The sequence below is a fragment of the Cyanistes caeruleus genome, chromosome 9, assembly GCF_971803275.1.
Source record: "Cyanistes caeruleus chromosome 9, bCyaCae1.hap1.1, whole genome shotgun sequence".
Lineage (NCBI taxonomy): Eukaryota > Metazoa > Chordata > Aves > Passeriformes > Paridae > Cyanistes > Cyanistes caeruleus.
The window spans coordinates 5,658,670-5,681,945 of NC_141709.1; the positions used below are offsets into that span (position 1 = coordinate 5,658,670).

Consider the following 23,276-nt stretch of genomic DNA (forward strand, 5'->3'; position numbering starts at 1 on the left):
ATCCTTAGATTGACAAAAAGTAATTGTGATAAAAGTTCAAATAACTTATTGTAAAAGTATCCCAGTGTGATCTGGACATGATTAGATCATTGCTGGTATTGATATAAGGCTTTCTTCTTGTTTGTGTGAAATCTAGTGTATCTAATCAGGGGCCCATGGCTTTTTTTTTTTTTTTTTTTTTTAACAGCAGTGCTTTTCTTTGCACTGTCTTATATAGGGCAACCTGAAATTAAACTAGATTGTACTTGAGTCTTTTTGTCTGTGTTAAGAAAATTTAGCAAGTAATGGGTGGTAATGTGTGCTGGTAGTGGAAATGCTGAATGAGCTTTAAAATTACTTTTTTTTCCTGACTTGTAAAAGAAAATAGACTATTTATTCCATAAAAAGTCTTTTTGGGGTAAATACTTTTTTTGTTGGTAGTAATACAAATTATCTACAGCAAGTATATGGTCATCACACCTTGGTGGTGGGAAATCTGAGCATGCAACTTGTCCATGGATTTGAAGTACTTGAAGCGTTATTTTTTGGAAACCAGTAACATATCCATTCACTGAAGCTGCTTTCCAAGTCTTTGGATGAGTGAGACATCCAAGAAGGTTATCAGTGTCCATTTACTCATCCAGAGGACAGCTGTTCTATCTGATAATGCTGCATAACTTTGTATGTTAATGCTTTTTTCCTGACAGTGCCCCTGTGAGGCTTATGGAGTTAATTGCAGTGAGTCAGGCAGGCATGGCTGTTAGCTGACTTTTTGCAAACAGGAGGCAGTTGTGTTCATCTTGCAGGAATGCACTGCCCTATGGAAGTAACACTCACCTAAGAATTTGGTCTGTGCCCTGTCATGTCTTATATGGTTTCTAAACCCTTTGCTCCTCTGCTTGAATGGGTAGATGGAAGAAGCTCTCCATAAAAACGACAGTTCTTTTTAGTGTTAGGGAAAAAGTCAGCCAGAGAGGAAACTGGAATTCAAACATGTATCTTCATCTTTCACAGCTTTTAGTTTCTGCAGTCAGATGTGACTCTGAAGATATCCTTATTGTGGAGTTGAGAAGATGCAAGGCTTCCCTCCTAAAACTCAGCCAGGAAGCTGACACATAGGAAGCCCTGTGTTATCAGTACCTCTGCTCCTAGGGCTCCTTCTATATTTAATAATTTAGTGAAAACAAAGCCTTGAGAGCACTGTATTGTTTGAGACTTTACAAAGGCAGAGGCTTTACAGATGGGCCTAAGTGTCTCTCTCCCTTTCCCTAAAAAAAGCTATCTAAAGTCTCAGCATGCAAACTAAGGACCCTAAAAGGAGAGGGGAAAAGAATTCTCTTGACCCCTATTTTGTGGGTTTCTACAAAATATGGGCAACAAATCACCTGAAGCTTTAATGCATGGTATTTCACATTACTAACTGAGTTATGAGAGTTGTCATCTAACTTCAAAAAGGTTTTTTTCAACCTAGGGATTCAGCATTTTTGTAATGAATGTACTTAGCAGTACTAATAATAAAATTAATTTTTTGATTTTCTCTCCTGAGAAAAATATATTTTCTATGGTAGTGTTCCTTTAGGCTTCACAGTAGTGTAGTGTGCCTGAAGAAAATCTCATCACTTGGCATTTGGTGCAGATGGTTAAACTTACTTTCTGTACAATGACCCTCTTTTGGGCAATGCTGTTATCTAAAGAAATCCCTGCTTGATACTCTGCCTGAAGAATGTGTGTAGGACTGTGGAGGGTTTGGTGTTGTCACAAAAATTAATCTACAAACACCAGAGGTTTATGTCCAAAAAGGAGACAGAGGAGTCCTTTTACTTTACTCGAATAAAAGGAGAGGCCATGGATCATTCCCCTGGGGTCTCTCGATTTTTGGAGGGCACAGCCTCCTTTTTATCCTAATTCCCGGCCGCATGTCCCTTTTCTCTTTCCCCATAGGCTGAGGTACTTGAGAGGTACAGGCTTCCCAGAATGCCTAATACCTGGGATCTCCCCTCTAATGTATAGCACCATCCCCCCCACCCCTCTTAATTCTTAACTCTTGTGGAATTGATGACTGACTTCCCCAGTGTCCCTTTCATCTTTCACTCAATCAGTGGAATCCATCCATTGTTTCTGTTATCTCTCAGTGATAGTTTCATCTTATCAGCAGACCCACAGCTTGTTTGTAAAGACAAACCTGCCATTCCTCTCAGTGTGGTTTAATGAGCTGTGGCATGTGCCTCTCAACACAGGGCTTGGGAATTCAGTTTGTCCTCCTGTGTGCATGATGGTCCTTGGCATTTGTTGGGAGGCTCTGAACCATCTGGGAATGAAATGTGTTTCTCTGCATATCTCCCACCAGTATGCTTAGCCTGTTCTTTGCAGCACAGCTGCCTCACTGCTCTGCTGCTAACAAGGTGAATTAATTGCACATCTGGAATTCCCAGGATTCCATTACATTCCTGCCACTGGGAACCAGACACTAACATTTAGCTTCCTATCATACTGTATGTCCCAAGTTTCAACACCACCACCTAAGCTCAGAAAACTAGAAGCTCCTGTGGAACATCTTTTAAATACATTAATATTTAATTTTCTTGTATCTGCTGGGGTTGATGTAGGAAAGCACTTTTTCCAGGAAACTCATTTGATAGTATACTGTCTCAGCAGTATCCCAGGTGGTGGTTGGTCCCACTTCAGCAACTCTGTTGGTACCTTATTAGTTCTTCCTTTACAAAGCAGCAAAGTAATATCTCAGTCTGGAAACCTCCCTCATACAAAACAGTAAGGAAACACTGTTCATGTACCCATTCTTTTTCTTTTCACAGTCTTCTCTCTTCCTGGATGGGCAGACTTTAGCCTATAATAGGAATTTTGATCTATAGGTAGCTTTCCAAATCAAGGTCTGGTGTGGATACATTGAAGTGTTTTGGAGCCTGATGTGGAGCAGATCTGGGTCTGTTATAATCTGTCAATTAAATCAAGAGCTGCATATTTTGCAGCTGGACATATCAAGAAGTTTGGACTTAGCATTATCTTTGAAGGGTCAGCTGGAAGCATCCAATTTTATTTTCTTGGTTCATGATGTTTCAAAATAATCTTACATAATTGCTTCTGTCCCTTCATGCTAAGCCATGCTACCTTCTCAAGTACTTGTGTTTTCTGGCTAAACTCTTTTCTCAGAAATAGTCGCTGCATTAAGTAGTACTTTGTCCTTTGTGTGTCTCCAGATGGAATGTGTGGGTGGACATGAACTCACACACTTGCGTGTTTAACACACTGTTGCAACTTCCACAAGCACTGGAAGTGTGTACAGATTATTCTCCAGAGGCAAAGTTGAAGGCATATGCTGGCTGTTACATGTGAATCAGGAACTGGAGTGCAGTTCCATCTCTGCTTCAGTAAAAATTTGGAAGAGCTTTGCTACTGACTTCCCAAAACATATTTGAAACATAAGGCAGTGGCAAACTTTGTTTTGGAAATGGCCTCGCTCCAGAAATGGTTTTGTCAAGTCTGTTTATCCCAATTTCTTCCCCAGCTTAATAGGCTAAGAAAGTAAAACCATTCTGTGTGTGTGTGGTTGAAAATGGGCTCTACGGATATTGCTGCAATTTGTGTTTCATAAATAATGGTACTTGTGCACAAGCGTGTAACTGACTGAAAATGCGTTAAAAGTTAGCATGAAGGCAGGTCAGCTGTTGCTTAAAATCCATTGCTGCAGTCTCTTTGGAGGAGGGGAAGATGGAGAAGGAGATAGGCAAACTGGCTGCATTAAACAGCACAATTCAAACGTGCTCATAGTTTTCTTAAATGTTTACTGAAGAGGGCGAAACTTAAATACTTAAGAAAAGAAAGCTGTTGAGTCTGCATCAGGCCAGGTGATGGATGCTCACAGCAACAATATTATTCCCAAATAACAGTGCTGTTAATTATGGCCTCTGTCTGAAAAAAATCTGGGGCTGGTGAGTGGGAGGTGGAAAGGCTGAAGGGAGAGTAAAACATCAAAATTCCAAAGAATTCAGTGTTCTGTATGAGGAACATTTCTGGCCTCTCCGTGGCTGTACAGCCAGAGTGTGAGTCAGTCTGGAGGGTCATGTTACTCCCAGAGCTGCTGAACTTGCTGCTGCTTAGAGCACTCATATACAGACATTTGACTTAATTTGTTCTTAATTAAGCTGAACAATATGAGCTGTGTGGTTTTGATATCTAATTCAGATAGAAGCAAAGCCAGGTATTAGAGCTGTTGCAGGCTGTGAGCACATGTGGATCAGAGGTGAGTGGGGAAAGTGCTGCCTTTTGACAGGGGAAAAGGCTTCAAAATGTTATTTAATATAAATTAGTGGCTGATTATCATAAATGATGGAGTCATTGAATTGGGTGGAGCAGCAGTGCTCCAGTAGGAGCTGGTATGCCCACCTTCAGGAGTGCTGGGCCAGGAGCAGGGGACATCTCACCCACACATATATGGGAACCATCCAGAATAATTTTCATGCTGCCTTTGGTCAGGACATCTTTGGCTCTGATCATCTGGATTTATTTCACTTCTGAAACTGAAGCATCACATATGCTTTGACTTTTAGTATGCTGGTTGAAAGAGCAGGAGGAGGACATTGAGCTGCTGGAGGCTGAGGCTCCTGGGAGGGCATACAGAAGGAAAACAGGCCTCAGGAAAACCTGCTGACATTCCTGCACTAACAGACTTCACAAAATTATTTTTTTTTTTTTTTTTTTCCCTCAGAAGTCAGTAAAATCTAGTTGTCCTTTAAAGAAATGGTTTTACAGCTCTCACCAGATTATCTGATACTACATTTCTTTCAAGGTACTGCACTACAGTCCAATAGACTTATTTTCTTTTTACAGGAAATCATGTTTTTGCCAATTGGCCAAATACCATATTTAAAGAAGCTGTGACCTCAGTTTTCTTTAGCTATTTAAATTTTTGGAATTTGAAAGTAGTTTTTAATCTCTCTTCTCTGTCATTTTTCCATCTGCACATCTCCACCTCTGGAAAGGTACAGTTGGAACTGAACATCAGGAATACTGTCTCCAGCACCTTCTATGGGAGAACAAGTGCAAGACAGAACAGAGAGCACAGCAGAGCTTGCGGATCGAAATATCTTGGCCTTAGTTGGGTACAAACCATGGGATAGGAAACCACGGATGTAAAGGGAAGAGCTGGTAAAAGTACAGTATATGTTGATATCAAGGTTTTTGAAACTATGTGGTTTTGTAAGGCTGCCAAATAACGCAAACAATAGGCTGATTCTGTAACTGTTGAGAAATTTTTGTTTGGGGCTGTCACTGCTTGGGGCTGCAACAGTATATAAACTGAACTTTGAAAATAATAAATTACTTCAATGACTTCAGTAAACAACTTCAACCCCTTTTTGCTGACTTCAGTGACTTCAACTCTGACTTCATCTCGAAATCTGACTTCTTTTTGCTTGGGCTTTGATTTCTTTTTGCTAAAGCTTCTTTCTTGGGCTACTTGTTGCACCCCTCCTTTGAAGTTCTGTCTCAGTCATGCAGCAAACTCCTACTGTCAAATTAAAATTTCTGAGGAGATATCAAAATGGGATTTGATCTTTAAGTTGAAGACTATAAGAATTACTTGAAAGTGCATAAGACTTCTAGCTTTCTAGTGATTCCTGTGGAGATGTCGTCTTAAACAAGAAACATCCATGAGAGATGTTTTTCCTGTTGCCAAGGATCAAGGATGGAAAGTGTCCAATTCGATGGAAAGGTTTTTGGTTCTTCTTCTCTGGCCTGCTTGCTGCTGCCACCAGCTCTGACCTTTGTGGGGCTGTGGTGGTGGTGATTACTTGCTTCAGATTTTATTGGATGGTAGTTGTCTCTCCAACATGAGAAAAGCTCTTAGGAAAATGTCATCTTGCTTGGACACTAAGGTCCCACAGTGACTTGGAATGGGTGGGAATTGTCAGTTTTCACGGGTTGCTATTACTGCATGCGCTGTTGGTGTTGTCATTGGACTGTCAGCAATGAAAGCAAGGTAATAATTCTGCATTCTTCTGTCAAGAATAGAAGGCAAAAGACAAATTTTGTCTTTTCTACATACATAAATTTTTCTGATCTTTTTTTTTCCCTTTGCTTCTTGGGTAAAACTCCTTTAGTGAAGAAAAACTCCCACTTTCCTGTGTTCCTTTCCTGTGTTGTGGGAGTGACCTGTTTTCACCCATACGTATTGTGTGTAAGTTGTGGAGGAACTTCTGGACCTTAGATATAAGCACATGAACTTTGCAAGGATCCCAACCCACAGTAACACCAATCTGGCTTGTTTTGGTGCTGATACTGGTCGCAGGAGGTAGCTTTGCAGTCCAGATACATGAATGATATGGAGTCCTCCCCAGAATGGCCCCTGGCATCCTTGATCATATGTGATCTCTGTGCTTGCCAAGCGTAAAGGGCCTTTTTAAAAAGAGCTTTTATCATTTGTGATGAAAAAGGACTTTGAGGCTTCCTGTGCAGCTAGACTTCAGTGCTGGACATGGGATCTTCCCAGTCCCCAGTGAATAAACACAGCTGGCTGTTTTGGGAAATGGACTTAACATCTTTGCATGAAAGCTGTATAAGTAAGGCATCAAGCTGTAGTGAATTAATGGATATGGTTTTTGACTTTTACACTGACTTAAAAGTGATCAAATGAAAAAATGCATTTTTTGCAAGGCTGCCTTCAGCCCAGCATAGGGGGAAATAGGCCTCCCCCCTTTGGAAACATGACTAAAACAAGCAGCCTCGATGACCTATCAATGTTGAATTATCATGCAATAATTTACTGGGCAACCTTTTGCTGTCCGGAGCCGCCCACGCACAGGAGTCAATGGTGCCTTTGTTTGTGAGTGCTGGAAGAATGCATGATCTAATGGCGTGGTGGGAGTTCGCCTTCATTCCAGCATGCTCCAGCCTGTGCTCATTCCCCCAGTGTCCCAAACACATTTCCTTCCTCTGTCCCCATCTTAGAACAGGCTCCCAGAAAAAAAATAAAATAAAAAAAATCATGTTTGTGTCTTTGTCAGGCTTTTCTAAAACCTCAGCACCTGTATGTGGTGGAGCTCCATATGCCAGAATCTTTGGTTTAGTGGGGCATGGTTTAAGGAAAGACTGTTAAACTCCTTCAGGCCTTTCTTGTTCATGATACATGCACAGAAATATAGAGGCTCTTTAGGTGAGGACAAGAAACCTAAGATTTATCATTACTAGTTTGTGTTCCTATAAAGGCCACAGCTTGGCATGAGAAAACTGTTGTCTGTGCTTCTGTGTGGAGTTATTTCCCTGGTGGAATTCCTCAGAAAGTGGAAATACTTTTTCAGATGCTAGATATTCCATTTGCTTGTGAAATACCAGTCCTCTCATCTTCCTGCTCCTCTACAATTTTCTCAGAAAAGCTGGGATGTAGTTGAAAAGGACATTTGCTGTAGAACTACAGAAATTTCTTGGTTTTGGGCATAAGTGTGGCTTTTTCATGCTCATGTGATGCAAGTGACATAACTTAACACTTATGTGTCTTGCAGGTATTGGGCTGTTGTTGTTTAATGAAAGTACTTTATTGCAAAAGAATGAGTGTCTCAGTGTCAGGAAGATTAATCCACAAACACCAGAGGTTTATGTCAAAAAAGGAGACAGAGGAGTCCTTTTACTTTACTCGAATAAAAGGAGAGGCCATGGATCATTCCCCTGGGGTCTCTCGATTTTTGGAGGGCACAGCCTCCTTTTTATCCTAATTCCCGGCCGCATGTCCCTTTTCTCTTTCCCCATAGGCTGAGGTACTTGAGAGGTACAGGCTTCCCAGAATGCCTGATACCTGGGATCTCCCCTCTAATGTATAGCACCATCCCCCCCCGCCCCTCTTAATTCTTAACTCTTGTGGAATTGATGACTGACTTCCCCAGTGTCCCTTTCATCTTTCACTCAATCAGTGGAATCCATCCATTGTTTCTGTTATCTCTCAGTGATAGTTTCATCTTATCAGCAGACCCACAGCTTGTTTGTAAAGACTGTCATTCCTCTCAGTCTCTCCTTTTAATTTTTAATAATTGTCTTTGCAAATTTTAGTTATCATTGACTTAATTTCTTGTTCTTTGGTCTTTTTTGGCTTTGCAATTATTTGCAGTGGCATTACTTTCTGCCCTTTTGTAGCCATCTCTGGATCAGTAGGTACTGGCTACTACCTGCATCCCTTTGATAACATGTTGAATGAGTTGTACTAAGCAAGGGATCATACATGGTGAAAAGATTAGAGTTGCTACAACACATAAGAGGAAAAAAAGCATTTGTTTAACTCATAGTCCACCAGGTAACCATGAAAACATGTTCCATTTCCATCCTTTCCATGTTTGGACCAGTACATGAACTAACTTTCTTATTCCTTTTGTTATTTGTTTCACCACCTTTCCATTGTCACCTATTTGCAAACAGCAGTTTGAGTGTTTTAATTTGTCACACACTCCTCCTTCTTCTGCTAGTAAATAGTCTAATACCACCCAATGTTGAAGTATTGCATTTCTCATCTGAGTAGACTGGTCAGCAAAAAGGTCAAGAGCTGTAACTGGTTAATTATTATTTCAAAGACAGCTTGCAACCTAATTATCTGATTTAAATTATAAATGGGTTCTCTGGCACCTGATATTAATTCATTTGGGTTCCAGGTAGCTGATCCATGGTGTTGTATGATTCGTTCAGGTGGCCATTCATCTTTGCTTCCTCCAGCTAGGGATGCATCAATTGACTGCTTTTCTCTAATTAGGTCATCATATACATAGACTCCTGATTTCCCTGAACTTGTGGTGGCAGAAAGAACAATGGTCTAATATACCCCACATAACATATCCCTGACCAGTTCGGGGATCTGCAGTAAGCGTATCGGCCACAAATCCAGTAATTCCCCTTTAAAGCCCAAGTCCCATTGGCAAAGGGACCTTTCCAATTCTCATCATCAAAATACAGCTTGCTTTCAGGGCTTAGTGATTCCCCAACAATAGTTACTTTGCCGTAAGATTCATAGTATTTGCACTTTCAAGCTCCCATCTGAGGTTTCCACTTGCAGTTGCATGTCAGATAACATGTGTCTTACTTGTGGAATTGTCTCAGGGGCAGCTGAAAAATAAGAGGTAAAAAAAAAAAACAAAACCAAAAAATTTAGTTTTCCCCACTGTTTTACAGCCTTCAAAATCTTTCGGTAATTATGAAAGGAACACCTTGCTCAGCTACCATTAGTGAGCTTAACATGCGTTTGATTCCATCTGCCTAATATCTGGAACAGTCATAAGGAGGGCAGTTGGGGGTTCAACAATCTAAACCCAAAGATAAAGTTCACTCACAAACACTTTTTCCCACATACATGCTACCTGTTCTATTTAGACAATATATGCCTCTTTCAGAAGAATGAAGCTGCCATGGACTTCTTTCTCTGTCCCAAAATCCTGTTCCATTATGGACTTCACTCAGGGTGCTAACCCACCATTTAGGCTCCACTGGGCTGGCCACCCATGGCCAGCTTTCAGATCCCCCTGGCCCTCCGCAGACCCAACAATTGTTAAGGTTAAAGGTTTTTGCTACTTCTTCTCCTGAGGTTAAAAAATTATTTTCCCACTTTTGGCCCCAACTTAACTGACAATATAAAAGTAAGATTATTAAGAGAAGCATTATAATAGTATAATAATCTAATTTCCTTACCTAATTTTCACTTTCACATTGTCTTCCACACCACCTGTGGCAAGTGAAGGCACAGAAACAGCTTAGCATAAAGAAAGCAATGACAGCATGGATTGGCCCCCAGTGTCTGGAGATCTGAGAGTAGGGATGCCCATACAGACTATTTCAGAAGGCAGTCTGTGGGTAGGCACTCAGGGCTTCCCCCAGTGTTGACGCATGGCTACTGCTCCAGCCCACTCCTGCGGAGTGTCAGTCACAGCTTCCCATCCTTCTCCTCCAGCTGAGATGTCCAAATCTCTGGGGCCTCAGAGATCTTGACCCCAAGTGTGATGGGTCCACCCACGTTCAGCTGTCTTGATGGCTGTTCCTGTGGTCAGCTACATCTGGAAAGGTCCACACCACTTAGTGCTTAGAAGCACTGGTAGTGCTTCTTTCCACTCTTTAACTAGGGACCCTGTCTCCTGCTTGGATGTTGTGAACAGCAAAGTCCAAAGGTAGGGTCTGTGCCAGCTGAGCTTCCTGTCAAAGAGATTTCAGAAGAGACAGTATCCGGGCCACATATTGTTTTAAATATACATCACTTATCTCTATCCCCGCCCCAGGCTGAGAATTACAAGGATAAGGAATTACAAACGTCAATTCAAAGGGAGATAGTTGAATATCCCCCCTGGGTCTGGCCCTTATTCTTGCCAAAGTTAGTGGCAAGAGCCACACCCACAGCATCTTAGTTTCTATCACCAGCTTCAGAAGATGTTTTTTTATTTCCCCATTCATCCTTTCAACCTGGCCTGAGCTTTGGGGGTGCCAGAGGGTGTGGAGGTTCCATTGTATCCCTAAAGCAGTCATTCTCCTTTAAGAATTTTTCCTTTAAAATGAGTTCCCCTATCTAAGTCTATTGCTTCTACAATCCCATATCTTGGAATTATTTGTTCTTTAATAACTGACCTTATAGTTGCTGAAACAGCTGGAAATGCTTCTGGCCACCCTGTTAACTGAAATACTATTACCATAAGAGATTTAAATCTTGCTACTCGAGGCATTTCAGTAAAATCTACCTGGCATCTCTGGAAGGGACCTACAGCCCAAGGCCTTCCTCCCTTGGCAAGTTTCTTTGTAACTTTGTTATTGCTTTTAGCACAAATCAAACAACTTTCAGTAGCTGTTTTTGCCAGAGTAAAAAGACCCACAGCAGCATACATTTTGAGGAAGGCTTCTGCTATCCTTCGGGAGCCCAAATGACTTCCTTCATGAAGTTGTTTTAACAACTGTAAGGCTGTAGAGCTTTTGGTATCCACTGCTGACCATCCCTTGTAAACCAATTACCCGCTCTTTCCTCTGCCCCACTCTTTCTAACTATCTTGAGTTCTTCTGGTGGAAAAGATAACCTCTCTGGCAAGGGTGCAGTTACTGGGAGCAAGGGAAGTATCTTAGAGATTTCTGACAATTATGCAGCTTTTCAAGCTTCTTCACCAGTCTGTTTCCTGTTGCCTCTTCTGAGCACCCTGCCTGGTGCGTCTTGATGTGTATTATTGCTACCTTTTTTGGTAAATTCACCACCTCCAAGGTGGGAGATTAAGTTCTTATGAGCCAACGTCTTTCCTCTGCAGGTTAATAAACCTCTTTCTTCCCATAGTTTCCCAAGTTCATGTATCACCCCATATTCATATTTAGAATCAGTAAAAACATTTACTGTCTTGTCTCCATATAATTCACAGGCTCTTACAAGAGCATACAGCTCCGCTGTCTGAGCTGACCAGGTGGGCGGTAACCTTCCCCCTTCCTTTAGGAGAAGACTCATCAATAAACACATTTTCTCCCTCAGGCCATGGAATGTCTTGTAGATCTTCCCTTACCTTAGTCTGGCGATCTGTTACCTGAATGCAGTCATGGAATTCACCCTGGCTCCCCTCTTCAGGGCCGTTCAAACAGGAGGCTGGGTTAAAACCTTTCCCACTTTTAAATTCTAAATCCTCCTGTTCCATTAAACAAGACTCATACTGTAATAACTGAGCTCTGGTCATCCACTTAGAGGCTCTCTCAGTTAACAAAGCTTTAATCTGATGTGAAACTTTAACAGTCAGATACTCTCACCTTTGTCAGCTTTTTGGCTTCAGCCATCATCACAGCTGTGACTTCACAGTTCCACAGACAATGGGGCTCTGGCTATCAGGTTTCCCAGTTTAGAAAGATAGGCAACAGACTTTGTGTTCCCCCCTGCTCTTGCACTAAAATTCCTTCAGCATGACTTTGTTTAACATCCACATACTGCAACAACTTAACTCTTGAGGGTGGAGTAAACTCTCCTAATATTTTCTGCAAAGCTTGCCCAAACATAACAGGTGACTCTGTATAAACATGATCTAGTTCAGCAGCAAGCAATGCCACTGCCTAAAGCTAATCACATCACATTTTTTTATTTTTAGTAACCAATTGCTCCCTATCCCAATTTTTTGCACCAAGTCCATCTTAGGCATAGGGAAGTGACTAACAAATTAACCTTTATTAAGGAAACCTTAATATTTATAACATTTTATAACCTTTAACATTTATAACCTTTATTAAGGAAAGATAATAAAATACTTTCCCTTAAAGTTTCCTTACAGCCTCCACAGAGGAAGCTGCATGACCAATATCTAGGCTTCCATAGGACAATAACATCCCTACAAGGCTGCAGCTGCAGAATTTGCCTTAGGATTAGAACTTGCCAATTCTAGCTCTCCATAACAAACCAAAGACTGGTTCCTCACAAGGTAGAATTGGCTTCATAACTGAAAGTTGCCAATTCTGGCTCTTTGCAACAAAGCATACAAAAAGCAGAGGGGTGTAGTCCCCTCCAAATTGGAGCCTTTCAGCTCTGCACAAAACTTCATGTAAACAAATGAATTAAATCCCCAAATTAGTTTACTACAATTTCTACAGTCCTTTCAGAGAAATATGCATACAATCTTCTGAGCCCACAGAAGAAACCATAATCTTCACAACTCCCTTGAACAATCAAAAAAATTCTTTAGACAGTTTTTCCCCCTCAGGGATAAAAATTAAGGTGGATCGAGAGGTCCTTGTTTTCACTAGGACATACACCTCCTCTCGATCCAGACCCACTTTAAAAGTTAACAAAGGCCTCCAGGTTGGTGGGTTCCTGGTACAATGAGAGCCTTTGACACCCTTAACAATCCATTTCCATTATCTTCTGGACTTTCTTGAGAGTCCAGCTCTTTTTGCAGACATTGCCGTTTTCAGCGTCTCTCTGCCCTGCAGACAGCACCACAGATTTTTCCCAACCACTGTTTGGGTTGGGTCTTCCCTGCTGAGGACAGAACACCTCTGCCACTTCCTTGTGGCCAACCCCATCCTCTCTGTCCTGGAGGACCCTTTGGGCCCTGCAGTTTTTCCCTCTTGGGCGGGAAAAATTCTGCCATCGCCTTTCCTCCATGTGCTCACTCTATTTATCACGCACCGAATACCAGAGCCAGTCCCTGTCCTGCCACATTGTCCAAACAGCTCCTCCCCGCTTCAGTGCTCCAGCAGGCATAGCTGGCAGCACCACAGGTGGCCAGGGCGTCCCGCAGCCTCATGGGGCCAGTGGCCACAGCCGCCCCTGCCCGGGGCTGGCAGGGTCAGGCACTGCCTAGCACTGAGTCCCAGCAACCCCACAGGCCCCCAGCCTGTGCTCCAGGTCCCACACTTCGGCGCCTGGTCCTGCCACTCCTTGCCTCAACCATAGCTCTCCACCCTCCCCTTTAACCAATTCTGTTCCAACATGTTGCAACACAATCTCCTGTTGTCAAGACTTCTTCTTGACTCCCCTTATTGTCCCCCCGGGCGTGGATTCTCGAGACCCCTTCTCAACTTACCTTACTGCCCCCTTTGGGAATGGAGTGTCAAGACCCCTTCTTGATTTTCCCTTATTGCCCCCTTTGGGTGTCTATATCCTTAATTACCTCTGTGAGAATGTGTAAACCAACTCCACATTCTTCCAAGGGATTCTTTGGAAATATTTTGGGATTGTCATCCCTTCTGCTGGGGCCCCTTCTCAACTGTACCCTTGCAACCCTCCATAGATGCCTTATTTTACCTGTGCTACCCTCCATGGGTGCCCTCCCAGGTTTGCTCCCTGAAGATCTCATTTTACTCACTGGTGAGATTTTCAGTGGTCCTTCCCTGTGGATTCTTCACAGATCCCCCTGGTCCACCACTTGTCTGTCTCCTGGACAGTCTTGGGAACCCAGTTGATCGCCTGCCACCAAGAGGAGCTGATCACCAAAACCGGGTGAGGCACGCCTTCAACTCTGCTCACTGCCCACCAGCCCGGACAGTGGAAATATCCCAGACAAGAGCCCCCAAATTGTAAGGAAAATTAATCTACAAACACCAGAGATTTATGTCCAAAAAGGAGACAGAGGAGTCCTTTTACTTCATTCAAATAAAGGGAAAGGCCATGGGGCATTCCCCTGGGGTCTCTCAAATTTTTGGAGGGTGCAGCCTCCTTTTTATCCTAATTTCCTGGCCGCATGTCCCTTCTCTCTTTCCCCATAGGCTGAGGTACTTGAGAGGTACAGACTTCCCAGAATGCCTAATACCGGAGATACCCACCCCAGTGCATAACCGCCCTCTTAATTCTTAACTCTTATGGAATTTATGGTGTTTCCTCAGTTTTTTTCATCCTTCAGTGGAATCCATCCCATTGTTTCTGTTATCTCTCAGTGATAGTTTCATCTTATCAGCAGACCCACAGCTTGTTTGTAAAGACAAATCTGTCATTCCTCTCATGGGGTTTTTTCTCACTCTCCTCCCCTCCTTATAAACTCTGTCCTGCTCTTGTTGCCCATCTGCATGCTGAAAAGTCCTATCCCATTCTATTAGATGGGAAAACTCAATCTCCTTAAATATTGTCCTCTCATTTGCTGCCCCTGTAAGCCAGGAGGGCTTCTAGCATGAGAGGCTGAACAAAATACTGCTGTAGGTGAGAACTTGCATGTGGTCGGTTTGCTCAAGAGGCAGCGATTGGTCTTGAAGACCTTGTGAATTTGCTGGCCTCTGTCTTCTGACATCCAGGTTTCTGTCCTCTGCAAGGAGCATACTGCTTGTGTGAGGTTCTGGGATCTGTGTGGAAGTATTGGAGCCAGTCTGTTTTGCTCACAGCTGGTCCAGCATTGTGCTGGGTGCTGGGAGAGCTGATGGTTCAAGAAGGACAGAGTTGAGGCAGGAATAAGGGTGAACGGCATGGAGCACATTTCGGTCTAGTAACTGGGAAAAGCTGGAATATCTTCCTGGGAATGATGGAGAAGCAGGTCAGAAGAAAAAAGCGACATTAAATTCCAATTGTATTTGATTCCTCTCTGTCCTGTCACTACAAAATACCAAAAGAGAAACAGTAAAGTTTAACCATTTCATTACTGCCCAGTGGATTTTGAGGAAAACAATCTGCAGAGGTTTTGGTTCTTTGCCCAATGCAGTCTTCTCAGATGGATTATTTTTTCCCTCAGCAAAACTCAGTGGCTGTATGCAGGAGAGGTAGCACTGATTATTCCCATGTGCCAATCCTATGTGCATGGGGTTTGAATGGATTGAGAATTAAGGAGGCCGAGTGTCCTCTGGGTTTATCTCACCCAGGCATCTGCTCACAAGTCAACACTTGTAGTCATCATGCCAGCTGGTGGGACAGTTTTCCTGATATAAATGATCCATCCATTCTCAGGGGCCTGAATACAAGAAGGTCTTTTGTGTGTAGAACTAATTGAATTCCTAACTTCAGGGAAAAGGGAGGAGTTCCTGAAGATCTAAATGGCATTTGCTTTATATGGGTTTTAGCATGGCACATTTCCTGGTGGACCTTGGGATACTGAATTTGGCTATCTCCCAGCTGAAGGAGAGCTGTAATTGCTGATGACAACTGGCCAAACCCAACAATGGGAGCAGGTTGTTTGGGGCAGTATCCCCTGAATCAAACAATGTTGAACATTTTCAATGCCACTTCTGCTGCCTCTCTCTGCTCCTGCCTTTCTCTTCTGCTGTTCTCTCCAGTCCTCCCAGGACTTGCTTGCTCCTTTCAATCTGTAATTGCAGTATTGTCTTGAAGGTTTGTATGTATGCTTGCTTACAGTAGAGGAAGGGATTAAAGGTTTTCTGCATCATCTTGAATTGTCAGAGGGTGCTGCTTATCGTGTCACCTTGTCAGTTGCTGGTGAACAGCTCCATGCCTCAGAAAAGATGCAGTTTTAAGATGCGTGGCTCATGATTTTGAGCTCTAAATGCTTTAAACACGTCAGGTTGCATTCATGAAGTGCTAAGCTTATGGTCACTCATTCCAGCACCTGGAGTTCCTCCTGCAAAATAGATCTGCCATTTCTCAATACACACAGGGAAATACTACCTGACACTTGACACTATCAGGCAGTTCTAAGCCAAACTGAGCTCCAAGTCAGTACTGGCTTCTAGGAACAGGAGAACAATGTCTTTTTGTCTTCAAAATGTAATGTTTAAAATTGCCTTTCATGTGATTGTTGCTGTCACCATTTCTTAACGAAATAGCTGTGTATGTTTATTCAGCCCAGCAAGACTTGAAAGCAACCTGGGCTGCGTATCTTTGCTAGAAAAAGGCTCTGCAACCTCAGTGAACTTGCCAGGCTGTTAAGCTCAGCATTTACGTTCAGTGTGAACAGCGGGGAAACACATTTCCACACTGTGTCAGCTGGTCTCGGGAAAACTCAATTGTTCCAACAGTATTTACTGGCAAGGCACTGCATAGCCTCTCTCTGTGCATTAACTGCATTCCTTTTTAATGCCATTAACTGCACTGCTCAAAGAGTTATGCTACCAGCTGCCATAAATGTCTTTTTCACGTGGGTTGCTCAGTTGGGAGGGGTTTGGCCTGCCATGTAAAACTGGAGATGAAAAAGGAAGGGTCCTTGCCATTTAGCAGAAGGGGTTCCCAGGGAAAATGTTTTCGTGCTGCTCAGAGTGCAGTTATCATGTGCTGTGCCTTTAGCTGAGCTGGGACTTTTACAAGGAGTTGTGGGAGACTTTGTCAGGAAACGGATCATAATTCAGTTATAGTGGAGAGCAAAAAAAAGTAGTTATTTTCTGGGACAAGCAGCCTGTGACCTGGCCTTTCATCTAGAGCTGAAAGCTGTGTGTGTGAATGAAAGAACATGCTCAGCCCCCTCATCATTCCCAGGATTTTTTTTGCTTTTGAAGCATTTCTTCCCCATCTTGATGAAGCCTGAACACAGAGATTTTGCTTCACACCAGAGGAATGCAGTACTAGTGGAAGAAAAATAACCACCCCAATTCAAAAGAGCAGGGTATTCCTGACAATTCAGCTGATATAGTTTTTAATGAAGTGACCTTCATTGTTGTCTCTGGCTAATTTTTTATCCCCTCTTGACTTAGGAAATGGCTGCTCTTGCCTGATGTTTTCCTGTTCTCACTTGTCATTGAAGGCGCCCACAGAAATCCCACCAGGGATTTCAGTGTTAGATTTTGCTTTATCTTACCATATAAGCTCAAAGAGAACTTTCTCATTAAGCTGATGACACTTGTACTACTGATAAAACTATGATAGTAGTTGTGTTTTTTAGTTGCCCTCCATTCAAGTTGCCAGTGAAGTTCTGGGATAGGCTGTCAAATTGCAGGTCAACACACTGGGGTATTCTCGTAGAAGAAGGAGGAAATACTTGCTTCTTGGCCCCTTGCCTTTTACCTGGAAAAGATGTGATGTGTATTCTGGGTTTGTTTAACATGGACCTGAAAAAGATGTTTGTCTTGAGTTCCTGTGTGTGCATGTTGTTCCTACCTCAAGCATACTTTGCTCTCAAGTAAGGAGCTCTCTTTGAGAAGAGCCCATGTAGTAAGAGAGCCAGGAAAGCTGGGAGGATCCGATTTGTACGCAGGATGCCTACTTCTTACCTTCATTACTATTCATGAGAAAAACACTCCAAATACATGGAAACAGGATTCATCTCTTGTACTGAGCAGGAAGGGGAGGGAATGCCTAAGCTAAATTAGTGCTGAGTGTTGATCCTCTGGAAAAAAGCAGTTTGGCATTAATGGTGGTGCTTGCTTCTCACTTGTTTTCTGTGTGTAAGAAAATCTCATTAAATAATCAACCTCTAACCAACAGTGAGCTGGTACCCAGCAAAAGCCATGATTGTGAATGTCTGGCTTCCAGTCATGTGCTTAGGTCATCCATAACTGCACACATGATATAAATAGGAAACGGTATTTTGTAGGAAGTATCAGAGGGCTTGTATCTGTATAATGTCCCAGCTGTCCTAGGTGTCATGCACAGACAATACTATTTGGTGGGTAGTTTAAACACCAAATTGGTATTTTTCTCTTCTTGGTTGTTGTAATGTGACACTGGCCAAACACCAGGTGTCCATTAAAGTTGTTTGCTTACTTTCTTTTGTTACAGTTGAGCAGAGGAGAGGGGGAAAAAAAAATTAACAAAAAGAGCTCATGAATTAAGGACCATAAGACAACACTTTATGGGAAATACAGGTTCAATTTTAAAGTTAAAAAGTAAATTTATTATTAACAGAGTCAGAGGAGGATAATGAGAAATAAAATAAGCCTTTAAAACACCTGTTTTCCCCCAGCCCCTCCCTCTTTCCCACTGACAGCGCAGGAAGACAGGGCATGGGGGTTTTAGTCAGTTCATCATTCAAGATCTTTTTCTGTTCGCTCAGGGACTCTTTTTTCTGTTATGCAGTGGGATCCCTCCCATGGACAAAGAGTCTTCCCAAAACTATTGTGGCATGGGTCATTTGTCCACAGGGTTCAGTCTTTTAAGGACAAACTGCTCTAGTTTGGAAGCAAGGGCTTTTTCTCTCTATCTCTGGAAGAAGGGTCCCTCTTTCTCTAGTCAGGTCTCCCACTAGACTACAGCTTTCTCTAATACCTACCTGCTCCACTTTACCCACAGGCTGCGAGTGTATTTCTGCATTCCCTGTGGACTTTATGCTTTACAAGAGGACAGTTTATTTCACCGTAGTCCTCACTGTGGCTTCCAGAGGAATCTCCGCTCCAACACTTGAAGCAGCTCCTCCCTGTCTTTCTTTTCCATTGACCTTGGTGTCGCCATGTTTTTTTCCCTCACATGTCCTCATTTCCCCCCTTCTCCGACCAGAAGAAAAACTGCTGCTTCTGGGTACCGTTGTCAACAAGTTCCACTGATTCGAAGATTCTTGCAAGATCCCACAGTGCCGCGAAGTTGATCTCGTCTAGGTTCCGTGCTGGGGAAATTGCTTGTCACGCTTCCACTGCTGGCCAAGCAGCCCTGCCGCCACCACATGGGCAGTGGCAGCTGCTGCAGTGCTGGCGCTATTTAATGCCTCTCTTCATGCGGGACACCGGGAAAGGGAAGCCACCGCCCCTGCCCTTCTGCCTGCGGTGCAGCTGGCTAGGGGTGGCCAGGCAGGCAAGGCTCGCTGTGGGCCGTGCTGAGATGGAGGTGGCCGCCGTGCATTGCCGCGCACCCTACTGGGGATGGGCCCCAGCAACCACGCTTCGCCAGCCCTGGGAAAAAAAAACTGTGCACTTCCTGTTTTGATTTTCTTCTTAAATATGTCATCACAGAGGTGTTACCAACCTCTCTAACTGGGCAGCAGCATGTCTATCTCCAGAGCTGTCAAAGATTGGCTCTCTGTTGGACACGGTGGAAACTTCTAGCAGCTTCTCACAGAAGCCCTGTGGGCCCCCCTGCTACCAAAAAACAGGCTGTGCCAAACGAACACGTTGGGGGGCATAATTTTTCAGATGCTGTATATTTTGATTTTTTCAGGTATGTTGGTTTCTGGACCCCTTGCTGTGCTTCTCCTACTTTGGTTTCCCCCTCGTGCAAGAGAGGCTTTGGGTGTGATGTGCTTAATGCAGGTTGGCCCCCAGCCTAATCACTGGGAGGCCTGCAGGGCAGAACCATGGTTCATGACCTAATTCATGGCTGTCAGGTTGTGCAGGTATCCTTTGAGGACATTCTTTTCTTGGTGCGTGGTGCTGTCTCTGCTCATAGGAGGTGAACCCTTCAGTAAATGACAAGCCTCATGTTAAAGTTTAACATGGTACAGTTCATTCATTTTACAAGTTGAGGTTAAATCCATGTGACTTCTACAGGTTGAAAAAACCTGTTTCTCAATCAGCTGAAACTCCTCCAGTAGCTTTTTTTTATCAAAAAAAGAACCAGTGATGGCTGCAAATTCTGCTTAGAGCACTGTTTTTCTTGAAAGTGGTGGGAGCATGAAAGAGCTTGGCAGGGACTAAACACCCAAGGTTTTATTCAAAAGGAGCTCAACGTTTTTTAACAAGCTCAACGTGCTCCAGGGTGTCCTGATCATACACAGTTGGCTTGTTGAAGTGGAGCAAGAACAGCTGGTACACAGCTGTATGCCTCCTCCTGGGAACCCTTGGCCAGCATGAATAGCAGATGAAGGTGGCTGAAGAGTGGTATTCTTTTCTCCTAATGGGTTCTCCCAGGGACATGACTCCCCTGGGCTGTTGGTTTATATGCATGGGGGTAGATGCTCAAGTCACTGGAGAGGACTCATGAGGGAGGATGATGTGCTGCCTGTCATAGACAGGTTAGGAGGAGAACAGAGGGCAAGGAGGTAGATTTTCTTTTGTCCTTCTAGGAGATGGAGAACATGGGTAGCTTGTAAATTATTGCACTCTGATCTGAAAAATGCCTTGGTGACTTTAGTCACATGATATGGAAAACTTAAACCTCATTTTGTTTCTCATTCACAAACTCATTTTGTTTCTCCCAGGGAATGAGTAGAAGAGGGCTGTAGTTGGAAAGTTTAGAGCTGGAGGAAAAACTTTGTGAGCTGTAAAAAGAGATTGAGGTATTTTCTATTTAGGAAGGAAGCAGAGGTACAAACCAGGCTCTACAGTGTGACTTGTTCCTCTCTGGTTAATACTGTTTCTCCCATGCATATACTTAGGAGAAATATCATAAAATGTCAGCTTGGGCTTGGTCTTAAATACACACAAGCTGCTCATGTGTCTGATGTAGTCGGTCATCTGTTAGGGATGTATGCAGAAGAGAATTGCAGCTTCTGAAATATATTTGGTTGCACAGAAGCTTGTAGGTCTCTTTATTTAGCTATTCAGCCTGCTCTCAAGTTCTGCTTTCAGTTCCTTCACCTTGTCTTTGCTTGGAGATAAAGTACTGGACTGGAAGAGGTACTTCTGGTGTTGTTGGACATGCTCATCCTTAGGGATAATGCTGGGAGATGTTTCTCCAGAGAGAGAAATGCAGTGCAGCTCTTTCCCTTCTTTCTCAATTTTGAGTCTTTCTCACATGTGTCTCTTTCCCACAGGAAAAGCGTTTGACATCACATATGTGCGTCTGAAGTTCCACACCAGCCGGCCCGAGAGTTTTGCCATCTACAAGCGCACGCAGGAGGATGGCCCTTGGGTGCCCTACCAGTACTACAGTGGATCCTGTGAGAGCACCTACCACAAAATCAACCGTGGCTTTATCCGCACTGGGGAGGACGAGCAGCAGGCACTCTGCACTGATGAGTTCAGTGACATCTCCCCTCTTACTGGAGGCAATGTGGCCTTCTCGACACTGGAGGGGCGTCCCAGTGCCTACAACTTTGACAACAGCCCGGTGCTGCAGGTGTGTGAACAGAACTATGGTTGGTCAGGTGGTCTGAGTTGAGTCTTCCTGTTGAGTCACTGTGGATGGTGGCTTTGTGCTGACTGGGCTGTACTATAGCCCTTACTCATAGTGAAAGGCCTTTGCATAGCTAAGTTGGGATGGACTATCCACAGAGATGGTTTTGAAGGAAGAGTTGAACTCTTGAGTCTATTGATAGTAAGTTTATGGTACAAAAAAGCAAACCCGGTGATTAAGGGTGATTTGTCAGTAGGCATCACGGAAGCCTTCAGAGTATGAATGTAAATTTCTTCCAGCTTAGAAAGCAGCTGTGGACATTCTGCTGTTGTTTCAGATACAAGGACAAAGGAAGGTAAAATCTTGGTCCAGTTAATATTCGAGGCATCTGCATGTATATTTCAAGCAGAAAAAAGTAAGAAATGTAAGATTCTTCTAAATACATAAAGCATTACAGGAATCCCTACTCTGTTCTCTTACGTGTGTATTGAAGCAGAGAAGTTTGATTTTATCTTTGGTATTTTTCTCTTGCAAGTGGCTTGGCAGGGGGGTTTGCTAGTTTTTGTGTTCTGCTTGATGACTCCTCCAGTTTATATTGCAGCAAGGAGCTAAAGCTGTGGGATTTGCCTCACTGGGGAAATGAAAAAATAAGATTAATGGGAAAGGATGAAGAACTTCTAAAGTGGGAAAGAACCAGTTTGGCCACCTCATTGGTGTAGCCAACCCTTGCAGAAAACCATGTCTTGTTGTTAAGGTGAACAAGGAGATTTCATGTTAGCAATGTGTATAATTTACTGATGAACTCCCTATGTAAGGAATAGAGATCTGACGGCCAGTTTCCTAAAATATGTGTCAACCCCTGGTGTTGCATTTCAGAACTGAATTAAATGTGTATGTTGTGACTGGTATTTCCATGTGTTCATGTCAGTGTTTGCAATTCAGTAAACACTATGTTGCTGGCTGAGCAGTGACACAGGTGCTGCACAGTTGTACATACAGGATGTTTCTTTGTGTTCTTTTTTATGGTGTTTGAAGGAAAACGGCTTTGTAAAGGGTATAATAAAACCAAAGCAGTGCTAGTGTCAGTGGCTGGCAGAAGATGATATGAAATTTGGCAACAGGCCGTGTGCTGCTGCACAAGGGCAGGACAGTGTGTTACAGATGCTAGGCAAATACTATGAAAAATTCTTGTGTTGTAAGTCACATCTGTCTGAAGTCTTCCTCAGCTTCCCCAGCCTCAGTCATTTGTCTGTCTGTATCTTTTAGTCTGTTGCAATATGTCTGCAGACAAATGTACCCTAAAGCTTCTCCCATTGGTGCTGCACAGCTTTGTAGGAAAACTACAGCCAGACACGTAGTTACCAAGCTGACATAATTGCCTGCCCTGCACGATTTGCTGGAGAGGTTACTCAGTGCTTCCTGGTTGAAAGCCATCAGGATGTGAAGAGGCTTTGGAAAGGGTCTCCAGAGATGAGAAAGGGTCAGGAAAACCCATTTGAACCAAGAGGATGTGGCATCAGACTTCTGGGGTGGGAGCATGTAGGTGCAGAGGGGAAAACAATTAGGAAAGAACCAGCTGCTGATGAATGACTTTGTTAATAGAACTGCTAATGACTGGTACTCTCAAGAGAGAGGGTGTTCATCTGATGGGATTTCTGTCTGCTCTAGGAATGGGTGACAGCTACAGATATTAGAGTGACCCTCAATCGTCTGAACACATTTGGAGATGAAGTTTTCAATGACCCAAAAGTTCTGAAGTCTTACTACTATGCAATTTCTGATTTTGCTGTGGGTGGTAGGTGAGTAGACAATAAAACTCTGTGCTTACTAAAGTTTTTGGTTAGTTTTACTGGACTGCTTTAAAGATACTGACTGTATTCACATGATACCAATAGGCTCTGGTCTTTACTGACTGTCCTAAATCAAGAATACTTTAGAATGAATTTTACATAATTTGCAAATATTGTGTATAAGCTTTTGTGGCTATAACTTCAGAGTTGGCAGAGATCAATTTTTTTTTTCC

General features: G+C 43.1%; 1 protein-coding gene and 1 long non-coding RNA gene across 3 annotated transcripts in view; one reads left to right on the forward strand and one right to left on the reverse strand.

Moving 5' to 3' along the window:
• Positions 1 to 23,276, forward strand: part of LAMC1 (laminin subunit gamma 1) — a 76,248-nt gene that overhangs the window by 30,766 nt on the left and 22,206 nt on the right. Inside the window, exons 1-3 of one of the 2 annotated variants that reach the window (XM_023931648.2) lie at positions 18,686 to 19,417; positions 20,952 to 21,256; positions 22,922 to 23,052. In XM_023931648.2, coding sequence (XP_023787416.1) covers positions 19,393 to 19,417; positions 20,952 to 21,256; positions 22,922 to 23,052 — 461 coding nt within the window. In that variant the 5' untranslated portion in view covers positions 18,686 to 19,392. Of the gene's footprint in view, positions 1 to 18,685; positions 19,418 to 20,951; positions 21,257 to 22,921; positions 23,053 to 23,276 lie in introns of those variants that run through there. The other variant, XM_023931649.2, reaches the window with a different exon arrangement.
• On the reverse strand, positions 6,690 to 19,567 carry LOC111932554 (uncharacterized). The gene is made up of 3 exons (XR_002866211.2): positions 18,540 to 19,567; positions 9,655 to 13,870; positions 6,690 to 9,075 (listed from the first exon to the last, which is right to left on the reverse strand). It is a non-coding gene; the product is annotated as an uncharacterized LOC111932554 (long non-coding RNA).